Source organism: Lepidochelys olivacea, assembly GCF_965140295.1.
Source record: "Lepidochelys olivacea isolate rLepOli2 genome assembly, chromosome: 1".
In the NCBI taxonomy this organism is placed as follows: Eukaryota; Metazoa; Chordata; order Testudines; family Cheloniidae; genus Lepidochelys; species Lepidochelys olivacea.
Genome location: NC_140411.1, coordinates 37,686,334 through 37,707,937, shown reverse-complemented (window position 1 = coordinate 37,707,937; position 21,604 = coordinate 37,686,334). Strand labels below are relative to the sequence as shown.

Genomic DNA, 21,604 nt, shown 5'->3' with positions numbered 1-21,604 from the left:
ATCTGCATTAGACATGCTGTATAAGCACCTGATCTTGCTAGAAGCTATCTGCACTATATGAATGATCAATAAACAGCCTCAAACAAAAGACCTGGAAATAATTTGTACTGGCAACAATTCTGTTTATCTTTTAAAAAAATAAGAAACTAAAAATCCACTGTAATTATGTTCTTAAAAAAAGTCCACAGCATGAGTCAATGACTCCTCTGTGACATGCATATTTGATACATTGTAAATACTATTTCCCATTTGTTCTAAATTTACTGTCTTTTAATTTTATTGAGTATCCCCTTGTTTTTGTATTGTGAGAGAAAGTTAAATAATGGACTGATCAGTCAATTTTAAGCGAGTAACTTCATGCGCTCAAAACACTATATATATCTTCAGCATCATCTTCCTTGTGCTAAGATCTGGATGCACCCCAGGAAGCAAATCCTAACTGAGTTAAATTGTTAAAAAAATGTTGTAAACGGTCTAAAGGGAAACAGAAAAGGAGTACTTGTGGCACCTTAGAGACTAACCAATTTATCTGAGCATAAGCTTTCGTGAGCTACAGCTCACTTCATCGGATGCATACTGTGGAAAGTACAGAAGACGTTTTTATACACACAAACCATGAAAAAATGGGTGATTATCACTACAAAAGGTTTTCTCTCCCCCCACCCCACTCTCCTGCTGGTAATAGCTTATGTAAAGTGATCACTCTCCTTACAAAGTGTATGATAATCAAGGTGGGCCATTTCCAGCACAAATCCAGGGTTTAACAAGAACGTCTGGGGGGGGAGGAAAAAACAAGGGGAAATAGGTTACCTTGCATAATGACTTAGCCACTCCCAGTCTCTATTCAAGCCTAAGTTAATTGTATCCAATTTGCAAATGAATTCCAATTCAGCAGTCTCTCGCTGGAGTCTGGATTTGAAGTTTTTCTGTTGTAATATCGCATGTAATTTCATGTCTGTAATCGCGTGACCAGAGAGATTGAAGTGTTCTCCAACTGGTTTATGAATGTTATAATTCTTGACATCTGATTTGTGTCCATTTATTCTTTGACGTAGAGACTGTCCAGTTTGGCCAATGTACATGGCAGAGGGGCATTGCTGGCACGTGATGGCATATGTCACATTGGTAGATGTGCAGGTGAACGAGCCTCTGACAGTGTGGCTGATGTTATTAGGCCCTGTGATGGTGTCCCCTGAATAGATATGTGGGCACAGTTGGCAACGGGTTTTGTTGCAAGGATAGGTTCCTGGGTTAGTGGTTCTGTTGTGTGGTATGTGGTTGCTGGTGAGTATTCACTTCAGGTTGGGGGGCTGTCTGTAGGCAAGGACTGGCCTGTCTCCCAAGATTTGTGAGAGTGTTGGGTCATCCTTCAGGATAGGTTGTAGATCCTTGATAATGCGTTGGAGGGGTTTTAGTTGGGGGCTGAAGGTGACAGCTAGTGGCATTCTGTTATTTTCTTTGTTAGGCCTGTCCTGTAGTAGGTGACTTCTGGGAACTCTTCTGGCTCTGTCAATCTGTTTCTTCACTTTAGCAGGTGGGTATTGTAGTTGTAAGAATGCTTGATAGATATCTTGTAGGTGTTTGCCTCTGTCTGAGGGGTTGGAGCAAATGCGGTTGTATTTCAGAGTTTGGCTACAGACAATGGATCATGTGGTGTGGTCAGGGTGAAAACTGGAGGCATGTAGGTAGGAATAGCGGTCAGTAGGTTTCCGGTATAGGGTGGTGTTTATGTGACCATCGTTTATTAGCACTGTAGAGTCCAGGAAGTGGATCTCTTGTGTGGACTGGACCAGGCTGAGGTTGATGGTGGGATGGAAATTGTTGAAGTCATGGTGGAATTCCTCAAGGGCTTCTTTTCCATGGGTCCAGATGATGAAGATGTCATCAATATAGCGCAAGTAGAGTAGGGGCATTAGGGGACGAGAGCTGAGGAAGCGTTGTTCTAAGTCAGCCATAAAAATGTTGGCATACTGTGGGGCCATGCGGGTACCCATAGCAGTGCCACTGATTTGAAGGTATACATTGTCCCCAAATGTAAAATAGTTATGGGTAAGGACAAAGTCACAAAGTTCAGCCACCAGGTTAGCCGTGATATTATCGGGGATAGTGTTCTTGACGGCTTGTAGCCCATCTTTGTGTGGAATGTTCGTGTAGAGGGCTTCTATGTCCATAGTGGCCAGGATGGTGTTATCAGGAAGATCACCGATGGACTGTAGTTTCCTCAGGAAGTCAGTGGTGTCTCAAAGGTAGCTGGGAGTGCTGGTAGCGTAGGGCCTGAGGAGGGAGTCTACATAGCCAGACAATCCTGCTGTCAGGGTGCCAATGCCTGAGATGATGGGGCGCCCAGGATTTCCAGATTTATAGATCTTGGGTAGTAGATAGAATATCCCAGGTTGGGGTTCCAGGGGTGTGTCAAATCCAGACTCCAGCGAGAGACTGCTGAATTGGAATTCATTTGCAAATTGGATACAATTAACTTAGGCTTGAATAGAGACTGGGAGTGGCTAAGTCATTATGCAAGGTAACCTATTTACCCTTGTTTTTTCCTACCCACCCCCACCCTTCCTCATAGGTTCTTGTTAAACCCTGGATTTGTGCTGGAAATGGCCCACCTTGATTATCATACACATTGTAAGGAGAGTGATCACTTTACATAAGCTATTACCAGCAGGAGAGTGGGGTGGGGGAGAGAAAACCTTTTGTAGTGATAATCACCCATTTTTTCATGGTTTGTGTGTATAAAAACATCTGCTGTACTTTCCACAGTATGCATCCGATGAAGTGAGCTGTAGCTCACGAAAGCTTATGCTCAGATAAATTGGTTAGTCTCTAAGGTGCCACAAGTACTCCTTTTCTTTTTGCAAATACAGACTAACGCGGCTGTTACTCTGAAACCTGTCATTATAAAGAGAAACAGATATCAAATGGTGTGTCAAAATCAATGTGTTTTAGAAACAGATGGGGTTTGCTCCTGCATTCAGATTCTGTACAGAGCTCAAGAATTGTGCAGATGATGCACCACACTGACAATATATAAGTAAAATAGACAAAATTATTTATATAATTACTGAATTAATGTAATTGCTGAAATGAGCAACTCTATATCAGAAATGTGCATATGGGTATAACAATTAATCTCAGACTGCAAACGCTTCAAGGTAATTCTGTGTTTACTGATACTTACCAGTGCCTAACATACTGGAACCCCAATCCAAATCAGAGACTCTAGGTGCTACTATAATATAAGCATTTAATAATAGCAATAGCAAATTGAACAAACTGGAGCAACAGAATCGGAGTTGATACATAAAAATGTCTTGGTAATTAAAAGACTAATAAAAGGAGTACTTGTTTTCCACTACATGCATCTGATGAAGTGAGCTGTAGCTCACAAAAGCTTATGCTCAAATAAATTTGTTAGTCTCTAAGGTGCCACAAGTCCTTCTTTTCTTTTTGTGGATACTAACACGGCTGCTACTTTGAAAAGAATAATAGATACACTTGAATTACAAGCCCCACTGGATGCTGTAGTACTGTGCATTATTAAAAAGAGGAGAAACTGCCAATAGTTAAGAGTAGTTAAAGATTGTGATATACATAACAACTTGTCAAAGGTCAGTAAATAAAATACAAGACATTTTATATATTCGAGGAAACAGGAGAAGCCTTTTGGGATGTCAGTAAAGTATGCTTCTACACTAAAAACTGGTAACTTTTAGGCCAGCAGATGAATTCTCTTTATGTATTTAGAGACATATTTGCTTACTGAAATGACAAAAATAAGTTTGTTTGCTTATTCCTATTTGCCCTGCAGAGGCAACATAGCTGAAAGGGAATGAATTGGATTCTATTCATGTCTGAGCATTATCAACACACTGTTCTCAAGTTCCAGTCAGTTACACCTGTGCAGACCTATTTAAGCAATAGGCTTCCCCATGTGTGAATGACAGCATACACTGAAGATAGTGGAGTTGCTCTGGTGTTGCAGGGGGCCTGCTTTGGCTTGCAGAACCTCTGTTACTGAAAAATGTGTGGGAAGAAAATAACAGTTTATTTCTAGGCTATCAGGTTGAATTTCCAGAGCTGATAGTGAGTGGGGTAGGGAAAATCTTTTTGCTTGTAGTCTGGAACTCATTGAGAGGCAGTGATCATGATGTTATTTTTAGTCACTTGTTAGAGTAGAACTACATTTTAAACATTATTAGAAAAAATATTATTTTCTATATAAACACAGGTAAAGCAAATATTACAGGGAAGCACATGTGGGTAAAACTTTTTAACCAACCTTTTCTATTTATGTAAATTTCATTTTTTAGTTTATTAAATTGTACAAAGTATCTAGATAATATATATAGCTCTACAAAGTAAGTTGTAGTACAGTTTTACAGCTGTGCCAAAGCTGTATGTAAAGATATAAAATGATTTTACTATGGTTATATGCAACCAATAAAAATGACCATTTAAAAACTATTGTCCAGCTTCCTCCATTTGATACAGAATTTCTCTTTATACTCAAGTTATGCCAAAGTACTTCACAGATTAATTAGATATAGGTCATACTGTCATTTAGAGGCCAATTGATCAGCTAGTAAGCACTCAGGTGTGTCCTACACCCATCGGAATCTGTTTTATTGAGAGAGTGAATGTTGGTTAAAATATTAGTTTTTCCTAGTGTTTTTAAATGGTGTCCTGGAATCTTCAACTTCTGCCTAAACCACCATCAGATAAAAGCAGAAGAGAGTTGTGTTATGAAGGGGATACTAAATATTTACTGTAAATGTGTTTCATTAAGGAAACTTTTGTTACACCCAGGGGGACAGAACCTTGTCTTTTGTTCATGATATGAATGTTAGAACTGCTAATTGTATCTCACCTATACCATTCACTAGATGACACTTCAATTCTCTTAAGGGATATCCCAGATAGTACGTGCTAATATATACCAATGTACTATTGGCTGCTGTTGTCTCCTTGGTTCACTCTACAGGAATAATTAGATGGATTATAGTTGCTTCGATATGATCTGTAGCTGAATCCAAGGGTATTTTGTTGTTTTGATCACATCTTTCACCTTCTCATTGATTCTGAAGAGCTTGTATGCTGGGATTTTTTTTATGTTAGATTATGTTAAGAAAGGGACAGAGAATAACACTGAAGATCTGACAAATGACTTTATATAAATAGATGGTATGCTCATACCTCAAACACTGTATTCAATTTTGGACATTCCCCTGCAAAAATATTGTAGTTGAAATGTAAAAGGATCGGCGAAAGATGGTAAAAATGAACAATCACAGAAAGACTATGAGAAGAGAGAGAAAAGATTCTCAAAATAGAAGAAAAAGAATGGGAGATACTTAGTTTAATTGAATGGCAACGAATAATGTAGATACTTATTGATATAACATACAATTAACTTGTAGGATTCTCAAAATATTGCAACTCAGATTCTGAAAAAAATGTTTAGGAGGAATATTTATTAAATCAGTCTTTTATATTAATAATAAAATATCCACAGACCTACTACTATCCTCTTATTGCGGGATAGCAGCCAACCACTAATTGTTGCAGCTAGGGAGAAGCTTCCCCCAGAGCTTGTTATTGCATAATTGGCCATTAGATTATACAGTTTCTCTCAAGCATCTGGTACTAGCCACTGTTGAGACAGAATGCCTTGGCAGATGGACCATTGATTTGATCTGGTATGGCAATTTCTGTGCTTCTAACAATGGTGCTAGTGTTTCCTTTTTTATACCTAAACATATTTAACAGGCTGGGGAAAAAAATCCATTTGAGAGAGAGTGAAAATAACTAAGACTCTTTATACAGGAAATGAATAAGAGGGGATGAGGTAAAGAGAAACAAAAAAATGAACTTTATAGAGATGGTAGGTGGATTGCAAGAGCAAGGGGATGTTCAGCAAAATAGAAAAGTGGTAGAGTTAAAAGTACTAAAAGAAAATACTTAATCATACAAGGCAGAAATAGCCTGTGGAACTCCATGCCACCAGATATCACAAAGGCTAAGAGCTTAGTATGACTGAAAATGGGATGATAATTGTTTTTTGATAATGAGAACATCCAGAATTACAATACAATTTGTGTTACCTAAAGAAGAGTTCTGTGTAGCTCAGAAGCTTGTCTTTCACCAATAGAAGTTGGTCCAATAAAAGATATTACCTCACCCACCTTGTTTCTCTGCATTACAATAGTAAATTGTAAAAAAAAATAGTAATAAAAAAATTGAACAAGATATAAACCCTCATGCTTCAGGGTATAAATCGGTTTGTAATTCATGGGGATTAGGAAGAAACTTTCTCTATGGGTGGGATATTCCATACCTGCCTCTTCAGGGTTTCTTTCACCCTTCTAAAAAGCAAAAAGGAGGACTTGTGGCACCTTAGAGACTAACAAATTTATTTGAGCATAAGCTTCCGTGAGCTACAGCTGAAGTGAGCTGTAGGTCATGAAAGCTTATGCTCAAATAAATTGGTTAGTCTCTAAGGTGCCACAAGTACTCCTTTTCTTTTTGAGGATACAGACTAAGACGGCTGCTACTCTTTCACCCTTCTGTAAAGCATCTGGTCATGGGCATTGTCAGACAAAATTCTGGATTAGAAAAACCACTGATCTGATCCAGTTTGGTCACTTCTGTTTTTCTATGTCTGATTCACTGCTATGCTACTCTAGTGGAGCAGGTGTAACTCCACTGATTAATGCCTAAAATGTTTAAAAAGGTAATGGCATATCCTGTGGCCATATCACTGAACCTAATTTCATAAAATAACCCACATTGGCTGGGGTTGGTACTTGGCTGGAAGATGTTAGAGTCCTGTGCTCTGCAAAAGTAATGGTGGTGATTCACCTTAGAGACTAACCCATTTATTTGAGCATAAGCTGTCGTGAGCTACAGCTTCATCCCATGAAGTGAGCTGTAGCTCACGACAGCTTATGCTCAAATAAATGGGTTAGTCTCTAAGGTGCCACAAGTACTCCTTTTCTTTTTGCGAATACAGACTAACACGGCTGTTACTCTGAAACCGGTGGTGATTCAGTGACTGACACCCTTTCCTCTACTAGGAGGCATTGTACTACTGAGGTACTCTCTTTTGGATTATCCATAAAACCACAGTTCTGACCACTTGTGGTTATAAAAGGTCCCATGATATTTTTTGGAAGAGTAGGGCTTTCAACCCAGGTATTCTGGCCAAATGCCAATATGAATAATTATATTCTGCTACCTACCTAAATGTATCCTGTTAATTTTCCTGCATAAGTTATTTTTCTTTATGTTCTGTCTTGAGCTGTTGTGCCATATTAAGAGCTTTTAAACTCAAGTCACATCCCGGATGTGGGCAAAAAGATCACTACATATAGTTTGTAAATCAGTTTGGATGAAGGGTGCTGTGTAAATACCAAACATCAGTGGAACTGGGCAAAATTTTTTGTCTGAAACTGTCTTTGGCAACACCAAAATGTTTCATAAATTTGTATTGGGTTCTGCCAAATTGTTTGTGTAGGACAAAAAAAAAACTGAAAAAGTTGAAATGTTTCCTTTTAACATTTTTAAAATGAAACATTTCATTTTTTATCTTTTTAAAAGAATTTTTGTTTCTATATTCCCTTCAGTTATTTTTTTTAAAAGTCTGAAATAGAAACAGTTTCACTCTGAGTCAAACATAACATTTTGTTTGACCCACAATACTTTTTTTTTTTTAACTTTTTGATTTGCTGAAAATTTTGAAAAACTTCAATTTTGGGTGAATCTAAAATGATTTTTTTGTTTAATTTTCAGAATTTCCAGCAAACTGAAAAATCAGTAATTTCCGGGGCTCTAGTTGTTATAATTATAGCCATGTGCTTACTCAAACACTTCTTTGAGATTATTATCAAAGTTTTGTTCTGCAAACAATAGATTAATAACTTCTGCTGTTCTCATGTCTCTGGGCATAAAACTATTTTAATTACATGGTTCTTCCAAGTTCAGAAGCCTATGAGCTATCCAAACAAATGATGTAATGGTCTTCAGAGATCCACTGGTATTTTACTGAAGATAGCATAAGACATGTTGAATATGTATTATAATGAAGATCTGACTTGTACCCTTAGGAAATAAATGACTATGTCCTTCATTTCTATTGGAATAATTAGAACCAGCTGTCATGGATTTAACTAGTATGTGTTACATTTAATAAAAATGATGCACTGGAGGAAATTTTTTTGTTTGTTGAATTTATTTTCTCTGCACACTCTTACACTGGGTATATATTCTAATAATTCACATGAAAATTATCCTACCAGATCTAGCAACTGGACGCACACATGCTATGCACATTGTAACTCCAGCGTTTGATATACTGATTAAATGCAAATAATGCTTAAAAGAGCATTCCTAGAAAATAGTAGAGATATGAAAATGTTTAGTCGTCACCTTAAAATGGAATTTTCTAAAGTTGCCTTTAAGATAGTTACTAGCAAACCAAAGGAGCATTTGATATACATTGTTAGTCTGGGATCTTTTTATTGCTGCGATATTTTACTGCCTGCATGCAATGTTTGGTATCATCACTTTTCAGAAATGAAAGCCTTTTGAGTTTCTGTGATGGGAACATGGAAAGATCTAGTACGTTAGCGGTGAATGACTCATTAGCCCCTTCACCCTTTGCCGCAGAAACGCTTTTCCAGGTGGCTAAGCCTGGAAGCATTGCAGGAGCTTGTTCTCAATTTCAAGCAATTCAGAGAAAGGGGTTATTTCATCTTATTCTTTAGCAATCCCTAGTGGTCAGTGTAGGAAAAGCATTTCAGTCTCTGAGACTGTCTTACTTCATGGTTGCAGAGTAAATGCAGCCAGAAGAGGTATATCTGAGTGGCCAGTTGTGGGTTTTCCATTGTTCTGTGGAAATCCAAGGTTTGATTTCCAGTCCCAGTCTTTGACTCAGTGGGGACTGGGACTGTTGCAAAGACAATGAGGGAGAAGGAGAACTATTTTGTGTTACTCTGTAGTGATCCCACTGTCCAATTCAAAGGTGGTACTAAAAAATTCTGAAGGAAGTTCTGTCTAGTCATCCTCATTGCAAAGGGTGGTCAGATAACTTGGTTGTGTGTGAGACATAAAGCATGAGGAAAGTGTAGTCCTCTGGGCTCTAACTGGAATGAGAAAAGGTAAAAGTGCATGAATCACAAACTGTGGCTGATAGCGGGACATGGGACTGGGGAGTGAGGAAGGAAGATGGCCAGGAAAAAAAAAAAGCAGCCTAGAATGTGATGCAGACATCTTCGGGTCACCCACAGAGACCAAATGAAATCTGGTAGCTTTTGCCCTAGGGAAATGGGAGTCCCACTAGCAGGTATCCTTCATGAAGAAACCTTTAGAATAAGGGAGAAATCATAATCTGGTGGCTGGGGGGAAGCTCAAAACAAACACAGATTAAAAGGAAAAATGTTGCACAACAACAACCCCACCACATTGTTGACATATATTTACCATTTCCCTGTAGGTCTGAAGTTTGAGGAGATGCAAGAAAAATTTGGGGAGGAATTCTTCAATATCAGCTTTGATGAGAATGAAAGAGTTCTCCGCGCTTTAGGTGGCACGTTGCAGGACTTCTTCAATGGCTTTGATGCTCTGCTGGAGCACATTAGAACTTCATTTGGAAGACTGGCCACTCTGGAATCCCCTTCTTTCCGATGCAAAGAGCTCCCCGAAGGCAACCTCATGCTCCACTACTTTCACCCTCATCATATTGTTGGATTTGCAATGATGGGAATGATAAAGGCAGCAGCAAAGAAGATCTACCGTTTGGAAGTGGATGTGGAACAAGTCACGAATGATAAACTGTACGCAGAGGGGTCAAACCCAGGTAATTGCAGCTGTCTTACTTTTGTTATCAAAGAACGTGAAAATGCAAATATCACAAAAGCACTTCCACTCGGATCATCGCAGTCTCCCTCAGACCTGAGGATAAGCATCAGCACCTTCTGCAGAGCTTTCCCCTTCCATCTGATGTTTGATCCAAACATGCTGGTGCTCCAGCTTGGGGAAGGCCTTAGGAAGCAGCTCAAATGTGACACTCACAAAACATTGAAATTCCAGGACTGCTTTGAGATAGTTTCCCCGAAGGTCAGTGCCACATTTGAACGAGTCCTTCTGAGATTATCAACACCGTTTGTGATTCGGACCAAACTTGAGGCTTCTGGCTCTGAAAATAAAGATAAGGTAAGAGCATTAATTTAGAATGGGATGTGTGTGTATGGGAAAGGCTCATTTATTTAGAGTGGAACAGCTCAAGAACTATGCACTACTGAAAGCTCATTTAACCCCCCAAAATAAGGCTTAAGTGGGATGTAAGTGGTGCTCTCTGGATTGGGATAAATTTCATCCTACATTATTTATAAACTCTGCATGTGGAGTTATTGCAGATATTTTAAATGCTAATCAGAAAATTCTCGGTCACAGTGTTGTGTATTAAAACAGTGGTGAAATTCTCAATGCCTTGGTTTGACGTAATGCCTAGGTCTAATCATTAATTTAATTCCAATTTTATTTTAATAATACTGAAAACAACACCATTGAATGTCATTGTTCTCCAGGGAATGCAGTTTTGATGTGTTATCTGAAGGGGTTTAGCTGTAGGATTCCCATTTACTTTGTATATCCTACACAACAATTTGAAAACATACTCCTCTCCATGTCTCTCATGCTGCAGAGATGTGGGAAATCTGTAGTTATTCACCACTATAATAAATGACGCCCAATACCCTTTATGCCAATCTTAATATAGGAAGCTCTGATGCTGTCCTATCATAAAACAAGCCCCAACCCAAAGAATGTTTGTTTACCTTTGTGAAGAGTGGTAGCAAGTGTTCTTAGGTAGTTTAACACTCCCAGGACCTGGAGATAGTGTGGTGGCTACAAGTGGCCAGATTTTCAAATGAGCTCAGCTTCCATTTAGGCACTTACGATGGCGTAGGGCTTATGTCGGTGTAATTAGGGCAAAGCTGTGTCTGTGTAGACACCACGTTCCTTACATTGGCTGGAGCTGTGAAATTGACAAGAAAACTGGCTCCCAGTTCCCAAGCTGGGCTGCTGTGGGGTCTCCTGGCTTGGGCTGCCCTCTGGATCTCTGCTCCCAGTGGGGAGCCCTGCTGCCCCCGCAGGATCCTGGCTCCTCACACCCCACTGGGAGCACAGCAGTCGACTGGACTCCAAGCGCAGATCTCCCTGCCCAAAGTGAGAAGCCCCGGGTGGCTTTCCCACCACTCCTGGCTGGGTGTGGGAAGGTGAGAAGCCCAGGGGGCAGTTGGGCTCTTGGAGGGGAGCTGTGCAGAGCTGAGAGCCCTCTTCAGTCGGTGGAAGTGCTCCTTGTGAGGACATGCATCACCGACAGAAGGAGGGTAGTCTGGACATCAGTCCACGCAGTAATTACTGCCGTGGCTATAAGTCGACCTAACATAGGTCGACTTAAGATTGTAGTGTTGATATGTTCTTAGTGGGTTACAGATTGTTGTAATGAGCCATAAATCCAGTCTCTTTATTAAGGCCATTATTTTTAGTGTCTAGCGAAGTTAAGAATATAAATTCCGAGACTCATCTTTTGAAAGTGTTGTGCAGGTTCCCTTTGAGGATGAGGACTGATAGGTCAGATATGGAGTGATCACTTTGGGAAAAGTGCTCACCCATGGGTAATATGGCTTTCTTGTTTTACCATTTTTCTGTGTGAGTTCATTCGATAGTGTAGTGATTGTCTCGTTTCACCCACATAGTTGTTATTGGGGCATTTAGTGCACTGAGCTAGGTACACCACATGTTGTGACAGGTATGTATAGGACCCATTGATCTTGAAAGGTGTGTTGTGTGGGGTGTTGTGGGTAGCACTGCAGGAGTGTTAATGAGCCACTTCCCCTTGAATGGTCCCTTAGCATATCTCTTAAACTAAGGCTTTTTCTGCACTGTGCAGCTTTTAGCGACACGGCTGTGTCGCTGCAGTTGTGCACTAAAAGGCATGCAGTGTAACTGATCTTTGTCGGCGGGAGAGAGCTCTCATGCTGACAAAAATATGCCACCTCCAACGAGTGGCAGCAGCTTTGTCGGCAGGAGAGTGCTCCTGCCAACCAAGTGCTGTTCACACCAATGCTTTTCATCAGTAAAACTTTTGTTGTTTGGGGGTGTGTGTTTTTTTAACACCCCTAAACGACAAAAGTTTTGCCGATGAAGTTCCAGTGTAGATAAATCCTAAACTAACAGAACTAAACAATCTGTTCCATCTTGTATTAAGCTGTAACACTCTTGAGTACCTTTCTCAGACCTGAAGAAGAGCTCTGTAGCTTGAAAGCTTAACTCTTTCACCAACAGAAGTGGGTCCAATAACAGGTATTATCTCACCCACCTTGTCTCTCTAATATCCTGGGATCACATGGCTACAACATTGCAAACATAATAATGATAGTAGGAGCTTTATATTAGTTGACATATTTGCAAGTATGCATTTACAAAGGTGTTAGCTCAGTGGTTTGAGCATTGCCCTGCTAAACCCAGGGTTATGAATTCAATCCTTGAGGGGGCCATTTAGGATCTGGGGCAAAAATTGGGGATTGGTCCTGCTTTGAGCAGGGGGTTGGACTAGATGATCTCCTGAGGTCCCTTCCAACCGTGGTATTCTATGATTCACTATTTAAGAAATAAAGAAAAGGTTCAAACATTTCCAGCTACACATATGTTTCCTCATTGTTTTTTTGAATGAAGTTTTAGAGTAATTATAAATTTCTTTTCAACAAGGATATTTCTCAAATTCTTTGTGTGTGGATTTACCCAGATTTATTACTCTGACAACACACCCTACATTCCTTTTCACAACTGGGGCTATTCCTAAAACATATATGTTTTACATGGTTTGTCTTCTTGAGGATAAGGATTATCAAACTTGAATCTTGTACAAATGGAGATGTTCTGATCTAAATAAGACACTCTTAGGGGATGGTCTCTTGACTCAGGTTGCCAATTTTGGTAGGACGTACTCTTGGAGGTTTCGTCACATGACATAATCTTTAATTAAAAATGAATCTTTAATTCCTAGAGACTCCAGGAAAATCCTGGAGGGTTGGCAACCCTACTCTTGACCCAAGAACCTTAGAATCATAGAAATGTAGGGCTGGAAGGGACATTGATAGATCATCTAGCTCAGTCCCCTGTACTGAGGCAGGAGTAAGTATTATCTAGACCTGATAGGTGTTTAACCTGTTTTTATAAACCTCTAGTGACGAAGATTCCACAACCGCCCTAGGTAATCTGTTGCATTGTTTAACTACCTGGACAGGAAGTTTTTCCTAATGTCTAACCTAAATCTCCCTTGCTGCAATTTACCCATCGCCCTACTTTTTGTCCTGTCCTTAGTGTTAAGGAGAACAATTTATCACCCTCCTCTATGACAACATTTTACATACCTGAAGACTGTCATGTCCCTCCTCAGTCTTCTCTTCTCACATCTACTGCTTCCCTTCTATCTACTAGGATTGTTGCCCTGTCAAAGAAGGATATTAGGTTGATTTGACATTAGAGTTACAATGTTTGTTATATCAATTAAACTTCTATCAGATATGTACAAAGCACAAATTTCAGTATCCAATATATCTTTTAAACCTATCAGAAAGGAAAATAGTATGAATGATAAGGCAAGGTGAAATTTAAACTGCAGCTGTTCTGAAGTCATATAACATTCTTTTTAAACGTGGTTTATGGATAAGGAGAGGTTATCTTCCTGACATTTGCTTGTTGTTGGGGACAGAAGTGAAAACCTCCTGGAATTTTTCTAACCACTGTGAACATTTATAACATAACCAACTTCAAACATATAGAGGTATTATTATAATTTCAAGCTTCCTGGCTATAACATACTTGCGGCTATATTGTAATATTCAATTAAAGTGCAAACAAGTACATAACAACTTAATATAAAAAGGAAGTTTATAAGAATTTTGCATCAATATTGAGGTTTGTTCACCTTTCGTAACTTGCTATAAGACAGGTTTGCCAGACCTCAAATTGTTCCTGTAGCTCTTTTCTGGACCCTTTCCAATTTGTAATCATACTTTTTAAAGTGTGGACATCAAAACTGGAAGCAGTACTCCAGTAATTCCTCATAGGCTAGCTGGGAAGGGGGATACCAATATTTCTTCCTGTTGTAACATGAGGGCATTAAAAAGGTAATGAGTCACTGAGTTAGGTGATTGTTCTGTTTTGTGGGCTGAGCCCATTTTCTCGGCCAGTTTGGGCCTTCAGAACCCTGCCTTGTTGAACCAAATACACTAATCTGCTGCAACACAGACCCAGAGTCTAATGCGCGCCCTCAAAGCTGCAGACTTAACTGAAAACAGCTTAGCAAGTGCTCCTGTCTCTAGCACCCAGACACCCAGCTCCCAATGGGATCAAAACCCCAAATAAATCCGTTTTACTCTTTATAAAGCTTATACAGGGTAAACTCATAAATGGTCCACCCTCTATAACACTGATAGAGAGATACGCACAGCTGTTTGCTCCTAAAGGTATTAATTACTTTCTCTGGATTAATTAATAAGCAAAAGTGATTTTATTAAGTATAAAAGGTAGGATTTCATAGAATCATAGAATATCAGGGTTGGAAGGGACCTCAGGAGGTCATCTAGTCCAACCCCCTGCTCAAAGCAGGACCAATCCCCAACTAAATCATCCCAGCCAGGGCTTTGTCAATAAACTTCTTTTACTGTTCATCTTTGTGACATTGCACTCCATATGGTTTTATGAAAATATGCTAATGAGTGTGAATATAATGCATGACTTGCCCTTGGTGAATCCATGCTGACTGTTCCTGATCACTTTCCTTTCCTCTAAGTGCTTCAGAATTGATTCCTTGAGGACCTGCTGCATGATTTTTCCAGGTACTGAGGTGAAGCTGACTGGTCTGTAGTTCCCAGGATCCTCCTTCTTCCCTTTTTAAAAGATGGGCACTACATTAGCCTTTTTCCAGTCGTCCGGGACCTCCCCTGATCGCCATGAGTTTTCAAAGATAATGGACAATGGCTCTGCAATCACATCTGCCAACTCCTTTAGCACTCTCGGATGCAGTGCATCTGGCCCCAAATAATAACAGACAGAACAAAGTAAGTTACCAAGAAAAATAAAATAAAAATAAAAACACTCAAGTCTAAGCCTAATACAGTTAAGAAACTGAATACAGGTAAATCTTATCCTCAGAGATGTTCCAATAAGCTTCTTTCACAGACTAGACTCCTTTCTAGTCTGGGCACAATCCTTTCCCCTGGTATAGTCCTTGTTCCAGCTCAGGTGGTAGCTAGGGAATTTCTCATGACTGCGGCCTCCTTTGTTCTGTTCCATCCCGTGATCTAGCTCTGGCACCCCTCCCAGCCTTCCTTCTAAATGGAAAAGCACCAGGTTTAAGATGGATTCCAGTACCCGGTGACATGGTCACATGTCCTGTGAGACCCCAAGCCTTCATTCTTCCTGGCTTGACTTACAGGAAGGCTTGCAAGTAAACAGAGCCATTTACAACCAATTGTCCTAATTGATGGGAGCCATCAAGATTCTAAACCACCATTAATGGCCCACACTTTGCATAATTACAATAGGACCTCAGAGTTATATTTCATATTTCTAGTTTCAGCTACAAGAATGATACAATTATACAAATAGAATGGGGGCGGGCAAACTTTTTGGCCTGAGGGCCACATCTGGGAATGGAAATTATTTGGCGGGCCATGAATGCTCATGAAATTGGGGGTTGGGGTGCGGGTCGGGGGGGGGGGAAAGAGGGCTCCAGCTGGGGGTGTGGGCTCTGGGCTGCAGGAGGGTGGGACCGAGGGGTTCAGAGGGCAGGAGGGGTTTGGAGTGTGGCCAATGGGAGCAGCGGGGTCAGTGGGCAGATCTCCCTGTCTGCCCCTATGCGTAGGAGCTGGAGGAGGGACATGCTGCTTCTTCTGGAAGCCATGTGGAGCCACAGCACATGTGGAATGGGGCAAGCCCTGGACCCCACTCCCTGGCAGGAGCTTGAGGGCCAGATTAAAACATGTGAAGGGCCAGATGCAGTCCCCGGCCCATAGTTTGCCCAACCCTGAAATAGGATGACCACACTCGGTAGATTATAAACTTTGTAATGATACTTTACAAGAGACCTTTTGCATGAAGCATATTCCAGTTACATTATATTCACACTCATTAGCATATTTTCATAAAACCATATGGAGTGCAATGTCACAAAGATGAACAGTAAAAGAAGTTTATTGACAAAGCCCTGGCTGGGATGATTTAGTTGGGGTTGGTCCTGCTTTGAGCAGGGGGTTGGACTAGATGACCTCCTGAAGTCTCTTCCAACCCTAATCTTCTATGATTCTATGACTACAAAAGATAGATTTTAAGTGATTATAAATGATAGGGAAAACAGCTATGATATTTGAAATCCAGATTTTGCTTACTTTTAAAATTATCCTTGTACTGTTCCTTAAATTTAGATAGCTGTTTCAAAATGATTTAAAGACTTTATGGTGACTCATTTAATTTTTGAAAAGTATTATTTATATAAAAAGTAGCATTAATACATATCCTTCACACACATACATACTGTATACCTGGTACAGATATCCATGTAATAAATTAAGCCATATGCTAAATTGTGGGATCATGTATAAGGATATTTACAGGGATTAGACTACAAGTACTATTTTAGAAATATCTCAAGAAGAGTATGTAACGGGATCCCTGGCATGCAGCCTGGGACCATGGGATCACTGTGCCTCCTTAACTCTCCAGGTAGGTTTTAAAATAGATTTTAAGATAGATCTTAAGATTTTAAGATAAAATTTTAGTGATGGACAAAACGTCAAAGTTAGTTACCAAAATAAAATAAAATATAAGCACACAGTCTAAACTCTCAACCCTATTAGACTGGGCAACATCTAGATTAAGCAGGTTTTCTCACTCCACTGGATATTGCAGTTCATAGTACCCAGGCTTTACCCTTGAAACCTGGCCAGTCACCTCTGTTGGAGGCTTCTGTATTCTCTGAGTGTCCTTGTTGCTAATTTCAGTGTAGGTGGGGGAAAGAGAAAGGCTAACATGGGCCCCCTGTGTTTGGTTTTATACGCTCAGTCTCTCATGCTTGGAGAACACAAGTCCAGGCATGTCAGGTGGGCATTGCTGAGTCCCCAGGCAAGGTTGAGCAATTCCCCCGATGTGGTCTTATGCAGGTGGTTCACTGAGTTGTAGCTCCCTTGCTGGACTATGGCTGTTAACGTTTGTTTGATACTCACCCAGGTGTTGACTACTTTCCTTGGCGTTGTTTCTGGAGAGCTAGTATCTGGGCGCTTCCCAAACCCACAGCATATTTTAGTGACAATCATAAAACACATTCTCATAACTTCATATTGTGACAGGGTCGGGCCAGATGGCTACAGGAGAGTAATAGAAGACAGATATATTAGCCCCAGGCTAGGTAGGTCCCTTTTCCCTGGGTAAGGTAACAGGGGAAGGTTCCAGAACAATCAGGAACCTTCTGGAGACAATTAAGACAGATAGGCTGATTAGAACACCTGCAGCCAATCAAGAAGCTGCTAGAATCAATTAAGGCAGGCTAATCAGGGCACCTGGGTTTTGAAAAGGAGCTCACTTCAGTTTGTGGTGCACGTGTAAGGAGCTGGGAGGAAGAGGCGCTAGGAGCTGAGAGTGAGAACACATACTGTTGGAAGATTGAGGAGTACAAGCATTATCAGACACCAGGAGGAAGGTCCTATGGTGAGGATAAAGAAGGTGTTGGGAGGAGGCCATGGGGAAGTAGCCCAGGGAGTTGTAGCTGTCGCACGGCCGTTCCAGGAGGCATTCTAGACAGCTGCATTCCACAGAGCCCTGGGCTGGAACCCGGAGTAGAGGGCTGGCCCGGGTTCTCCCCAAACCTCCCAACTCCTGGTCAGCCACAGGAGGAGTTGACCTGGACTGTGGATTCACGAAAATGGCCAAACTGAGGGCTGCCGTGAAGCTCCAAGGTGAGCAAACCTGCCAATAAGCGCAATACCCACCAAAGTAGAGGAGGAACTTTGTCACAATATGCATTAATGATATACATATTTAGATAGAAAAATGACTTTCAGCAGATTATAACCTTTCCCCTGATACCTCACACGGCCTGCTTTATATGCAATATCACAATTATATATAAATGAGGCATATGGGGGTTACAGGATGCCTCCCCCCAACCCAAGGTATAGAATGTCATACACCCCTTTCCATGAACTACCATTTTTGGCATAATGCAAGTAGCAAATTGTTCAAAACTGTACATGAGAGAGGGTCTTACCGACCTGTGGTATTTGATGTTCCATCATTGTCCATATCATTCTCTCATGTTACTTAAATGCAAATGTTATCAATGGAAAACAAAACAATCCAGTCCTTTCAACAATCCAAGTGCAGCATTTCCATTCTGTTTGTTGACTACATGCTGTGTAAAAATAGTATTTTCTATTTTTTCTTCTCAATGTTCTGCTCTTTGATTTAATCTTTTCCCTTTGTTTTTATGTGAAGGGACAGGATCGTTATTTATACAGTGCCTAAAATTGAGCTTTGCACTTAGACACAAATAGAAAACACACTATCACCACATCCTACTTGTTTGCTTGTGTTGTGGTAGCACCTAGTAACCACAGTCATGGACCAGGATTCCTTTGTGCTGAGCATTGTACAAACACAGAACAAAAAATTGTCCCTGCCTCAAAGGCTGTACAATCTATAGCTTGCAGTTGAAAATTTGACAGTATTCATAGTTAGGGCCCTACCAAATTAATGGCCATGAAAAACGCATCACGGACCATGAAAACTGGTCTCCTCCCGTGAAATCTGGTCTTTTGTGTGCTTTTACACTATACCATTTCACAGGGGAGACCAGTGGCACGGCTGGGGCCAGGTTACTGCACTCCCACTGCCGGTGAGTGCAGGCCTGGCCCTGCTGCACTCCTCAGGGGAGCGCGGGCGGGGCTGGGGCAGAGCAGGGGCGGGGGCCCTGGGCAAGAGCTGGAGCAAGTGCTGTACGCAGCTGCCTACTTTGCCTATGGGTAAGGACGGCCCTGGGTCCTGACCCAAAATGGAGTTGCAAGGGGGTCACAAGGTTATTTTAGGAAGGCTGTGTATTGCCACCTTTATTTCTGTACTGCCTTCAGAGCTGGGCAGCCGGAGAGCAGCAGCTGTCAGGACCCCTACAATTACAACACCATGAAATTTCAGATTTAAATAGCTGAATCATGAAATTTACTATTTTAAAAATCCAATGACTGTGAAATTGACCAAAATGGACCCTGAATTTGATAGGGCCCTATTCATAGTATTTTCAATCCTTTGTCATGTGAAAAGCCCGCCACGCTACTAAATATTTTTCTGTATGTTTTGCAATATTTTCAATCTCTGGTGTACTTTTTGTGTGGGGAGGTGGAATAACCAAGACTTCTGTTCTGCAAAAATGTAAATACTTGCTTACCTTTAAGCATGTGAGTAGTTTAATTGACTTTAATGGGATTACTCTCATGTTTACAGTTAAGCATGTGCATAAGTATGTGCAGAATCTGGGCCCAAATTTGTACATGCTAATCCACAAAGGGGTGTAATAGGATCCTATAATAATTCAGATGAGGGTCTGTGATCACACTTATAATAATATGTTCTGTATAATTTTCAGTCTTTTTTTTTTAATACATACTTGTTCAACATCATCACTGAGATATCGATGATGACAGCAGTCTTTTAATTGATCTGATCCAGAAAATATAGATTTTTCTATGTGACCAATTATTTTTGAGTTGATCAGATTATTTTTACTTATGTGAACACTTTATATTTGTCCAAGTTCAATCTAATCTGCCTTCAAGGTCACCAATCTCCCGATGTGTCTAAATCCCCACTATTATTTATATTCATAGATTCTAAGGCCAGAAAAGACCATTGTGATAATCTAGTCTGACCTCCTGTATAACACAGGCCATAGAATTTCCCAAAATAATTCCTCTATCATATTGTTTAGAGAAACATTTAATCTTGGTTTAAAAATTGTTAGTGATGGAGAATCTACAACAACCCTTCATAAATTGTTCCAATGGTTGATTACTTTCAGTGTTAAAAATGTATGCCTTATTTCCAGACTGAATTTGTCTAGCTTCAATTTCCAGCCATTGGATCATGCTATACCTTTCTCTGCTAGATTGGAGAGCCCATTATTAAATATTTTCCCTCATGTGAATACCTACAGACTGTAATCGCATCACCTCTTAACCTTCTTTTTATTAAGCTTAACAGATTGAGCTCCCTGAGTCTCTTGTTATGAGGAATGCTTTCTAATTTTTTAATAATTCTTGTGGCTCTTCTTTCAACTCTACTATTTATCTCTTTGAAATGTGGCATCTGAACTAGACACAGTAGTCTGAACAACAGCAGTCACACCAGAGCCAAAATAGAGGTAAAATGACCTCCGTACTCCTGCTCGAGATTTTCCTTTGTATGCATCCCAGGATTGTATAAGCTCTTTTGCCATAGAATCACCCTAGGACCACATATTTAGCTGATTATCCACCATGATTCCCAAATCTTTTTCAGAGTCACTGCTTCCTAGGATAGAGATCCCCATCCTGTAGGTAAGGCCTGTATTCTTTGTTCCTATATGTATACACAAATGGTTGGCTTGCTCTGATGAGTGACCTGTCATCTTCATTCTTTACCATTCCAATTTTTGTCATCTGCAAATTTTATCAGTTATGATATTATGTTTTCTTCAGTATGAGGTTGTGATAAATGAAGGGGGGGGGGCGGAGTAGCTCCCTTTTATGAACACCCAGCCAGCCAGTAGCTATAAAATACCTCTTAGTAGCTGTTTTCTAATTGCTCTACCTGTAAGAGTTAAAAAGTCTCACTGCTATGCATAAGTAAAAGGAAGTGAGTGGTCACCTGGCCAAAAGAGCCAATGGGAAGGCTAGAACTTTTTAAAATTGAAAAACGACTCCCCTTTTGTCTGTCTGTTGTTGTTCTCCCGGGGAGAGGCTGACAGGGCAGCAGTTATGCTGTGAGAAGCTTGGGCCAGGTATGAAAAATCATCAGTATCATACCTAGGAACTACTCATCTGAAATCCCAGATATGCAAGTAGAACAGGAAGTGTCTAGGAAGGCGTGATTAGGTTTATTTCTTTATGGCTTGTGGATTCCTCTGTGCTAATCCCAGGTGCTTTTGTTTTGCTTGAACCTTTAAACTGGACCTCAAGGAAGCTATTCTTTGTGGTTAGTCTTTGTAGTTGCTCTTTTAAATCTAGCCATAGCCTGAGTTCCAAAATGTATTTTCTTTAGTTTTTTTAAATAAAATTTACTTTTTTTAAGAACAGAATTGCATTTTTGTGTCTTAAGGGGTTTGTGCACATGTTGTTTAATTAGCTGGTGGCAAGGAAAAAGCTGATTTCCTTTTTTTAGTTTCTCAGCTTTTCCCTGGGAGGTGTGTGTGTGGGGGGGTGAAAGTGCTTGAGGGCACCCCACAGGAAGGAATTCCAAGTGCGCCTTCCTGGGCTCTCAAAGGGGTTCTGTACTTGGGTTGTGGCAG

At 40.4% G+C, this 21,604-nt stretch overlaps 1 protein-coding gene across 3 annotated transcripts in view; it reads left to right on the top strand.

Moving 5' to 3' along the window:
* GUCY1A2 (guanylate cyclase 1 soluble subunit alpha 2) overlaps nt 1-21,604 on the top strand; it is a 416,341-nt gene that overhangs the window by 158,681 nt on the left and 236,056 nt on the right. For all 3 annotated transcript variants that reach the window (XM_084617119.1, XM_084617117.1, XM_084617118.1), the window contains one exon: nt 9,497-10,215. In XM_084617119.1, the coding sequence (XP_084473245.1) occupies nt 9,497-10,215 (719 nt within the window). The remainder of the gene's footprint in view (nt 1-9,496; nt 10,216-21,604) is intronic.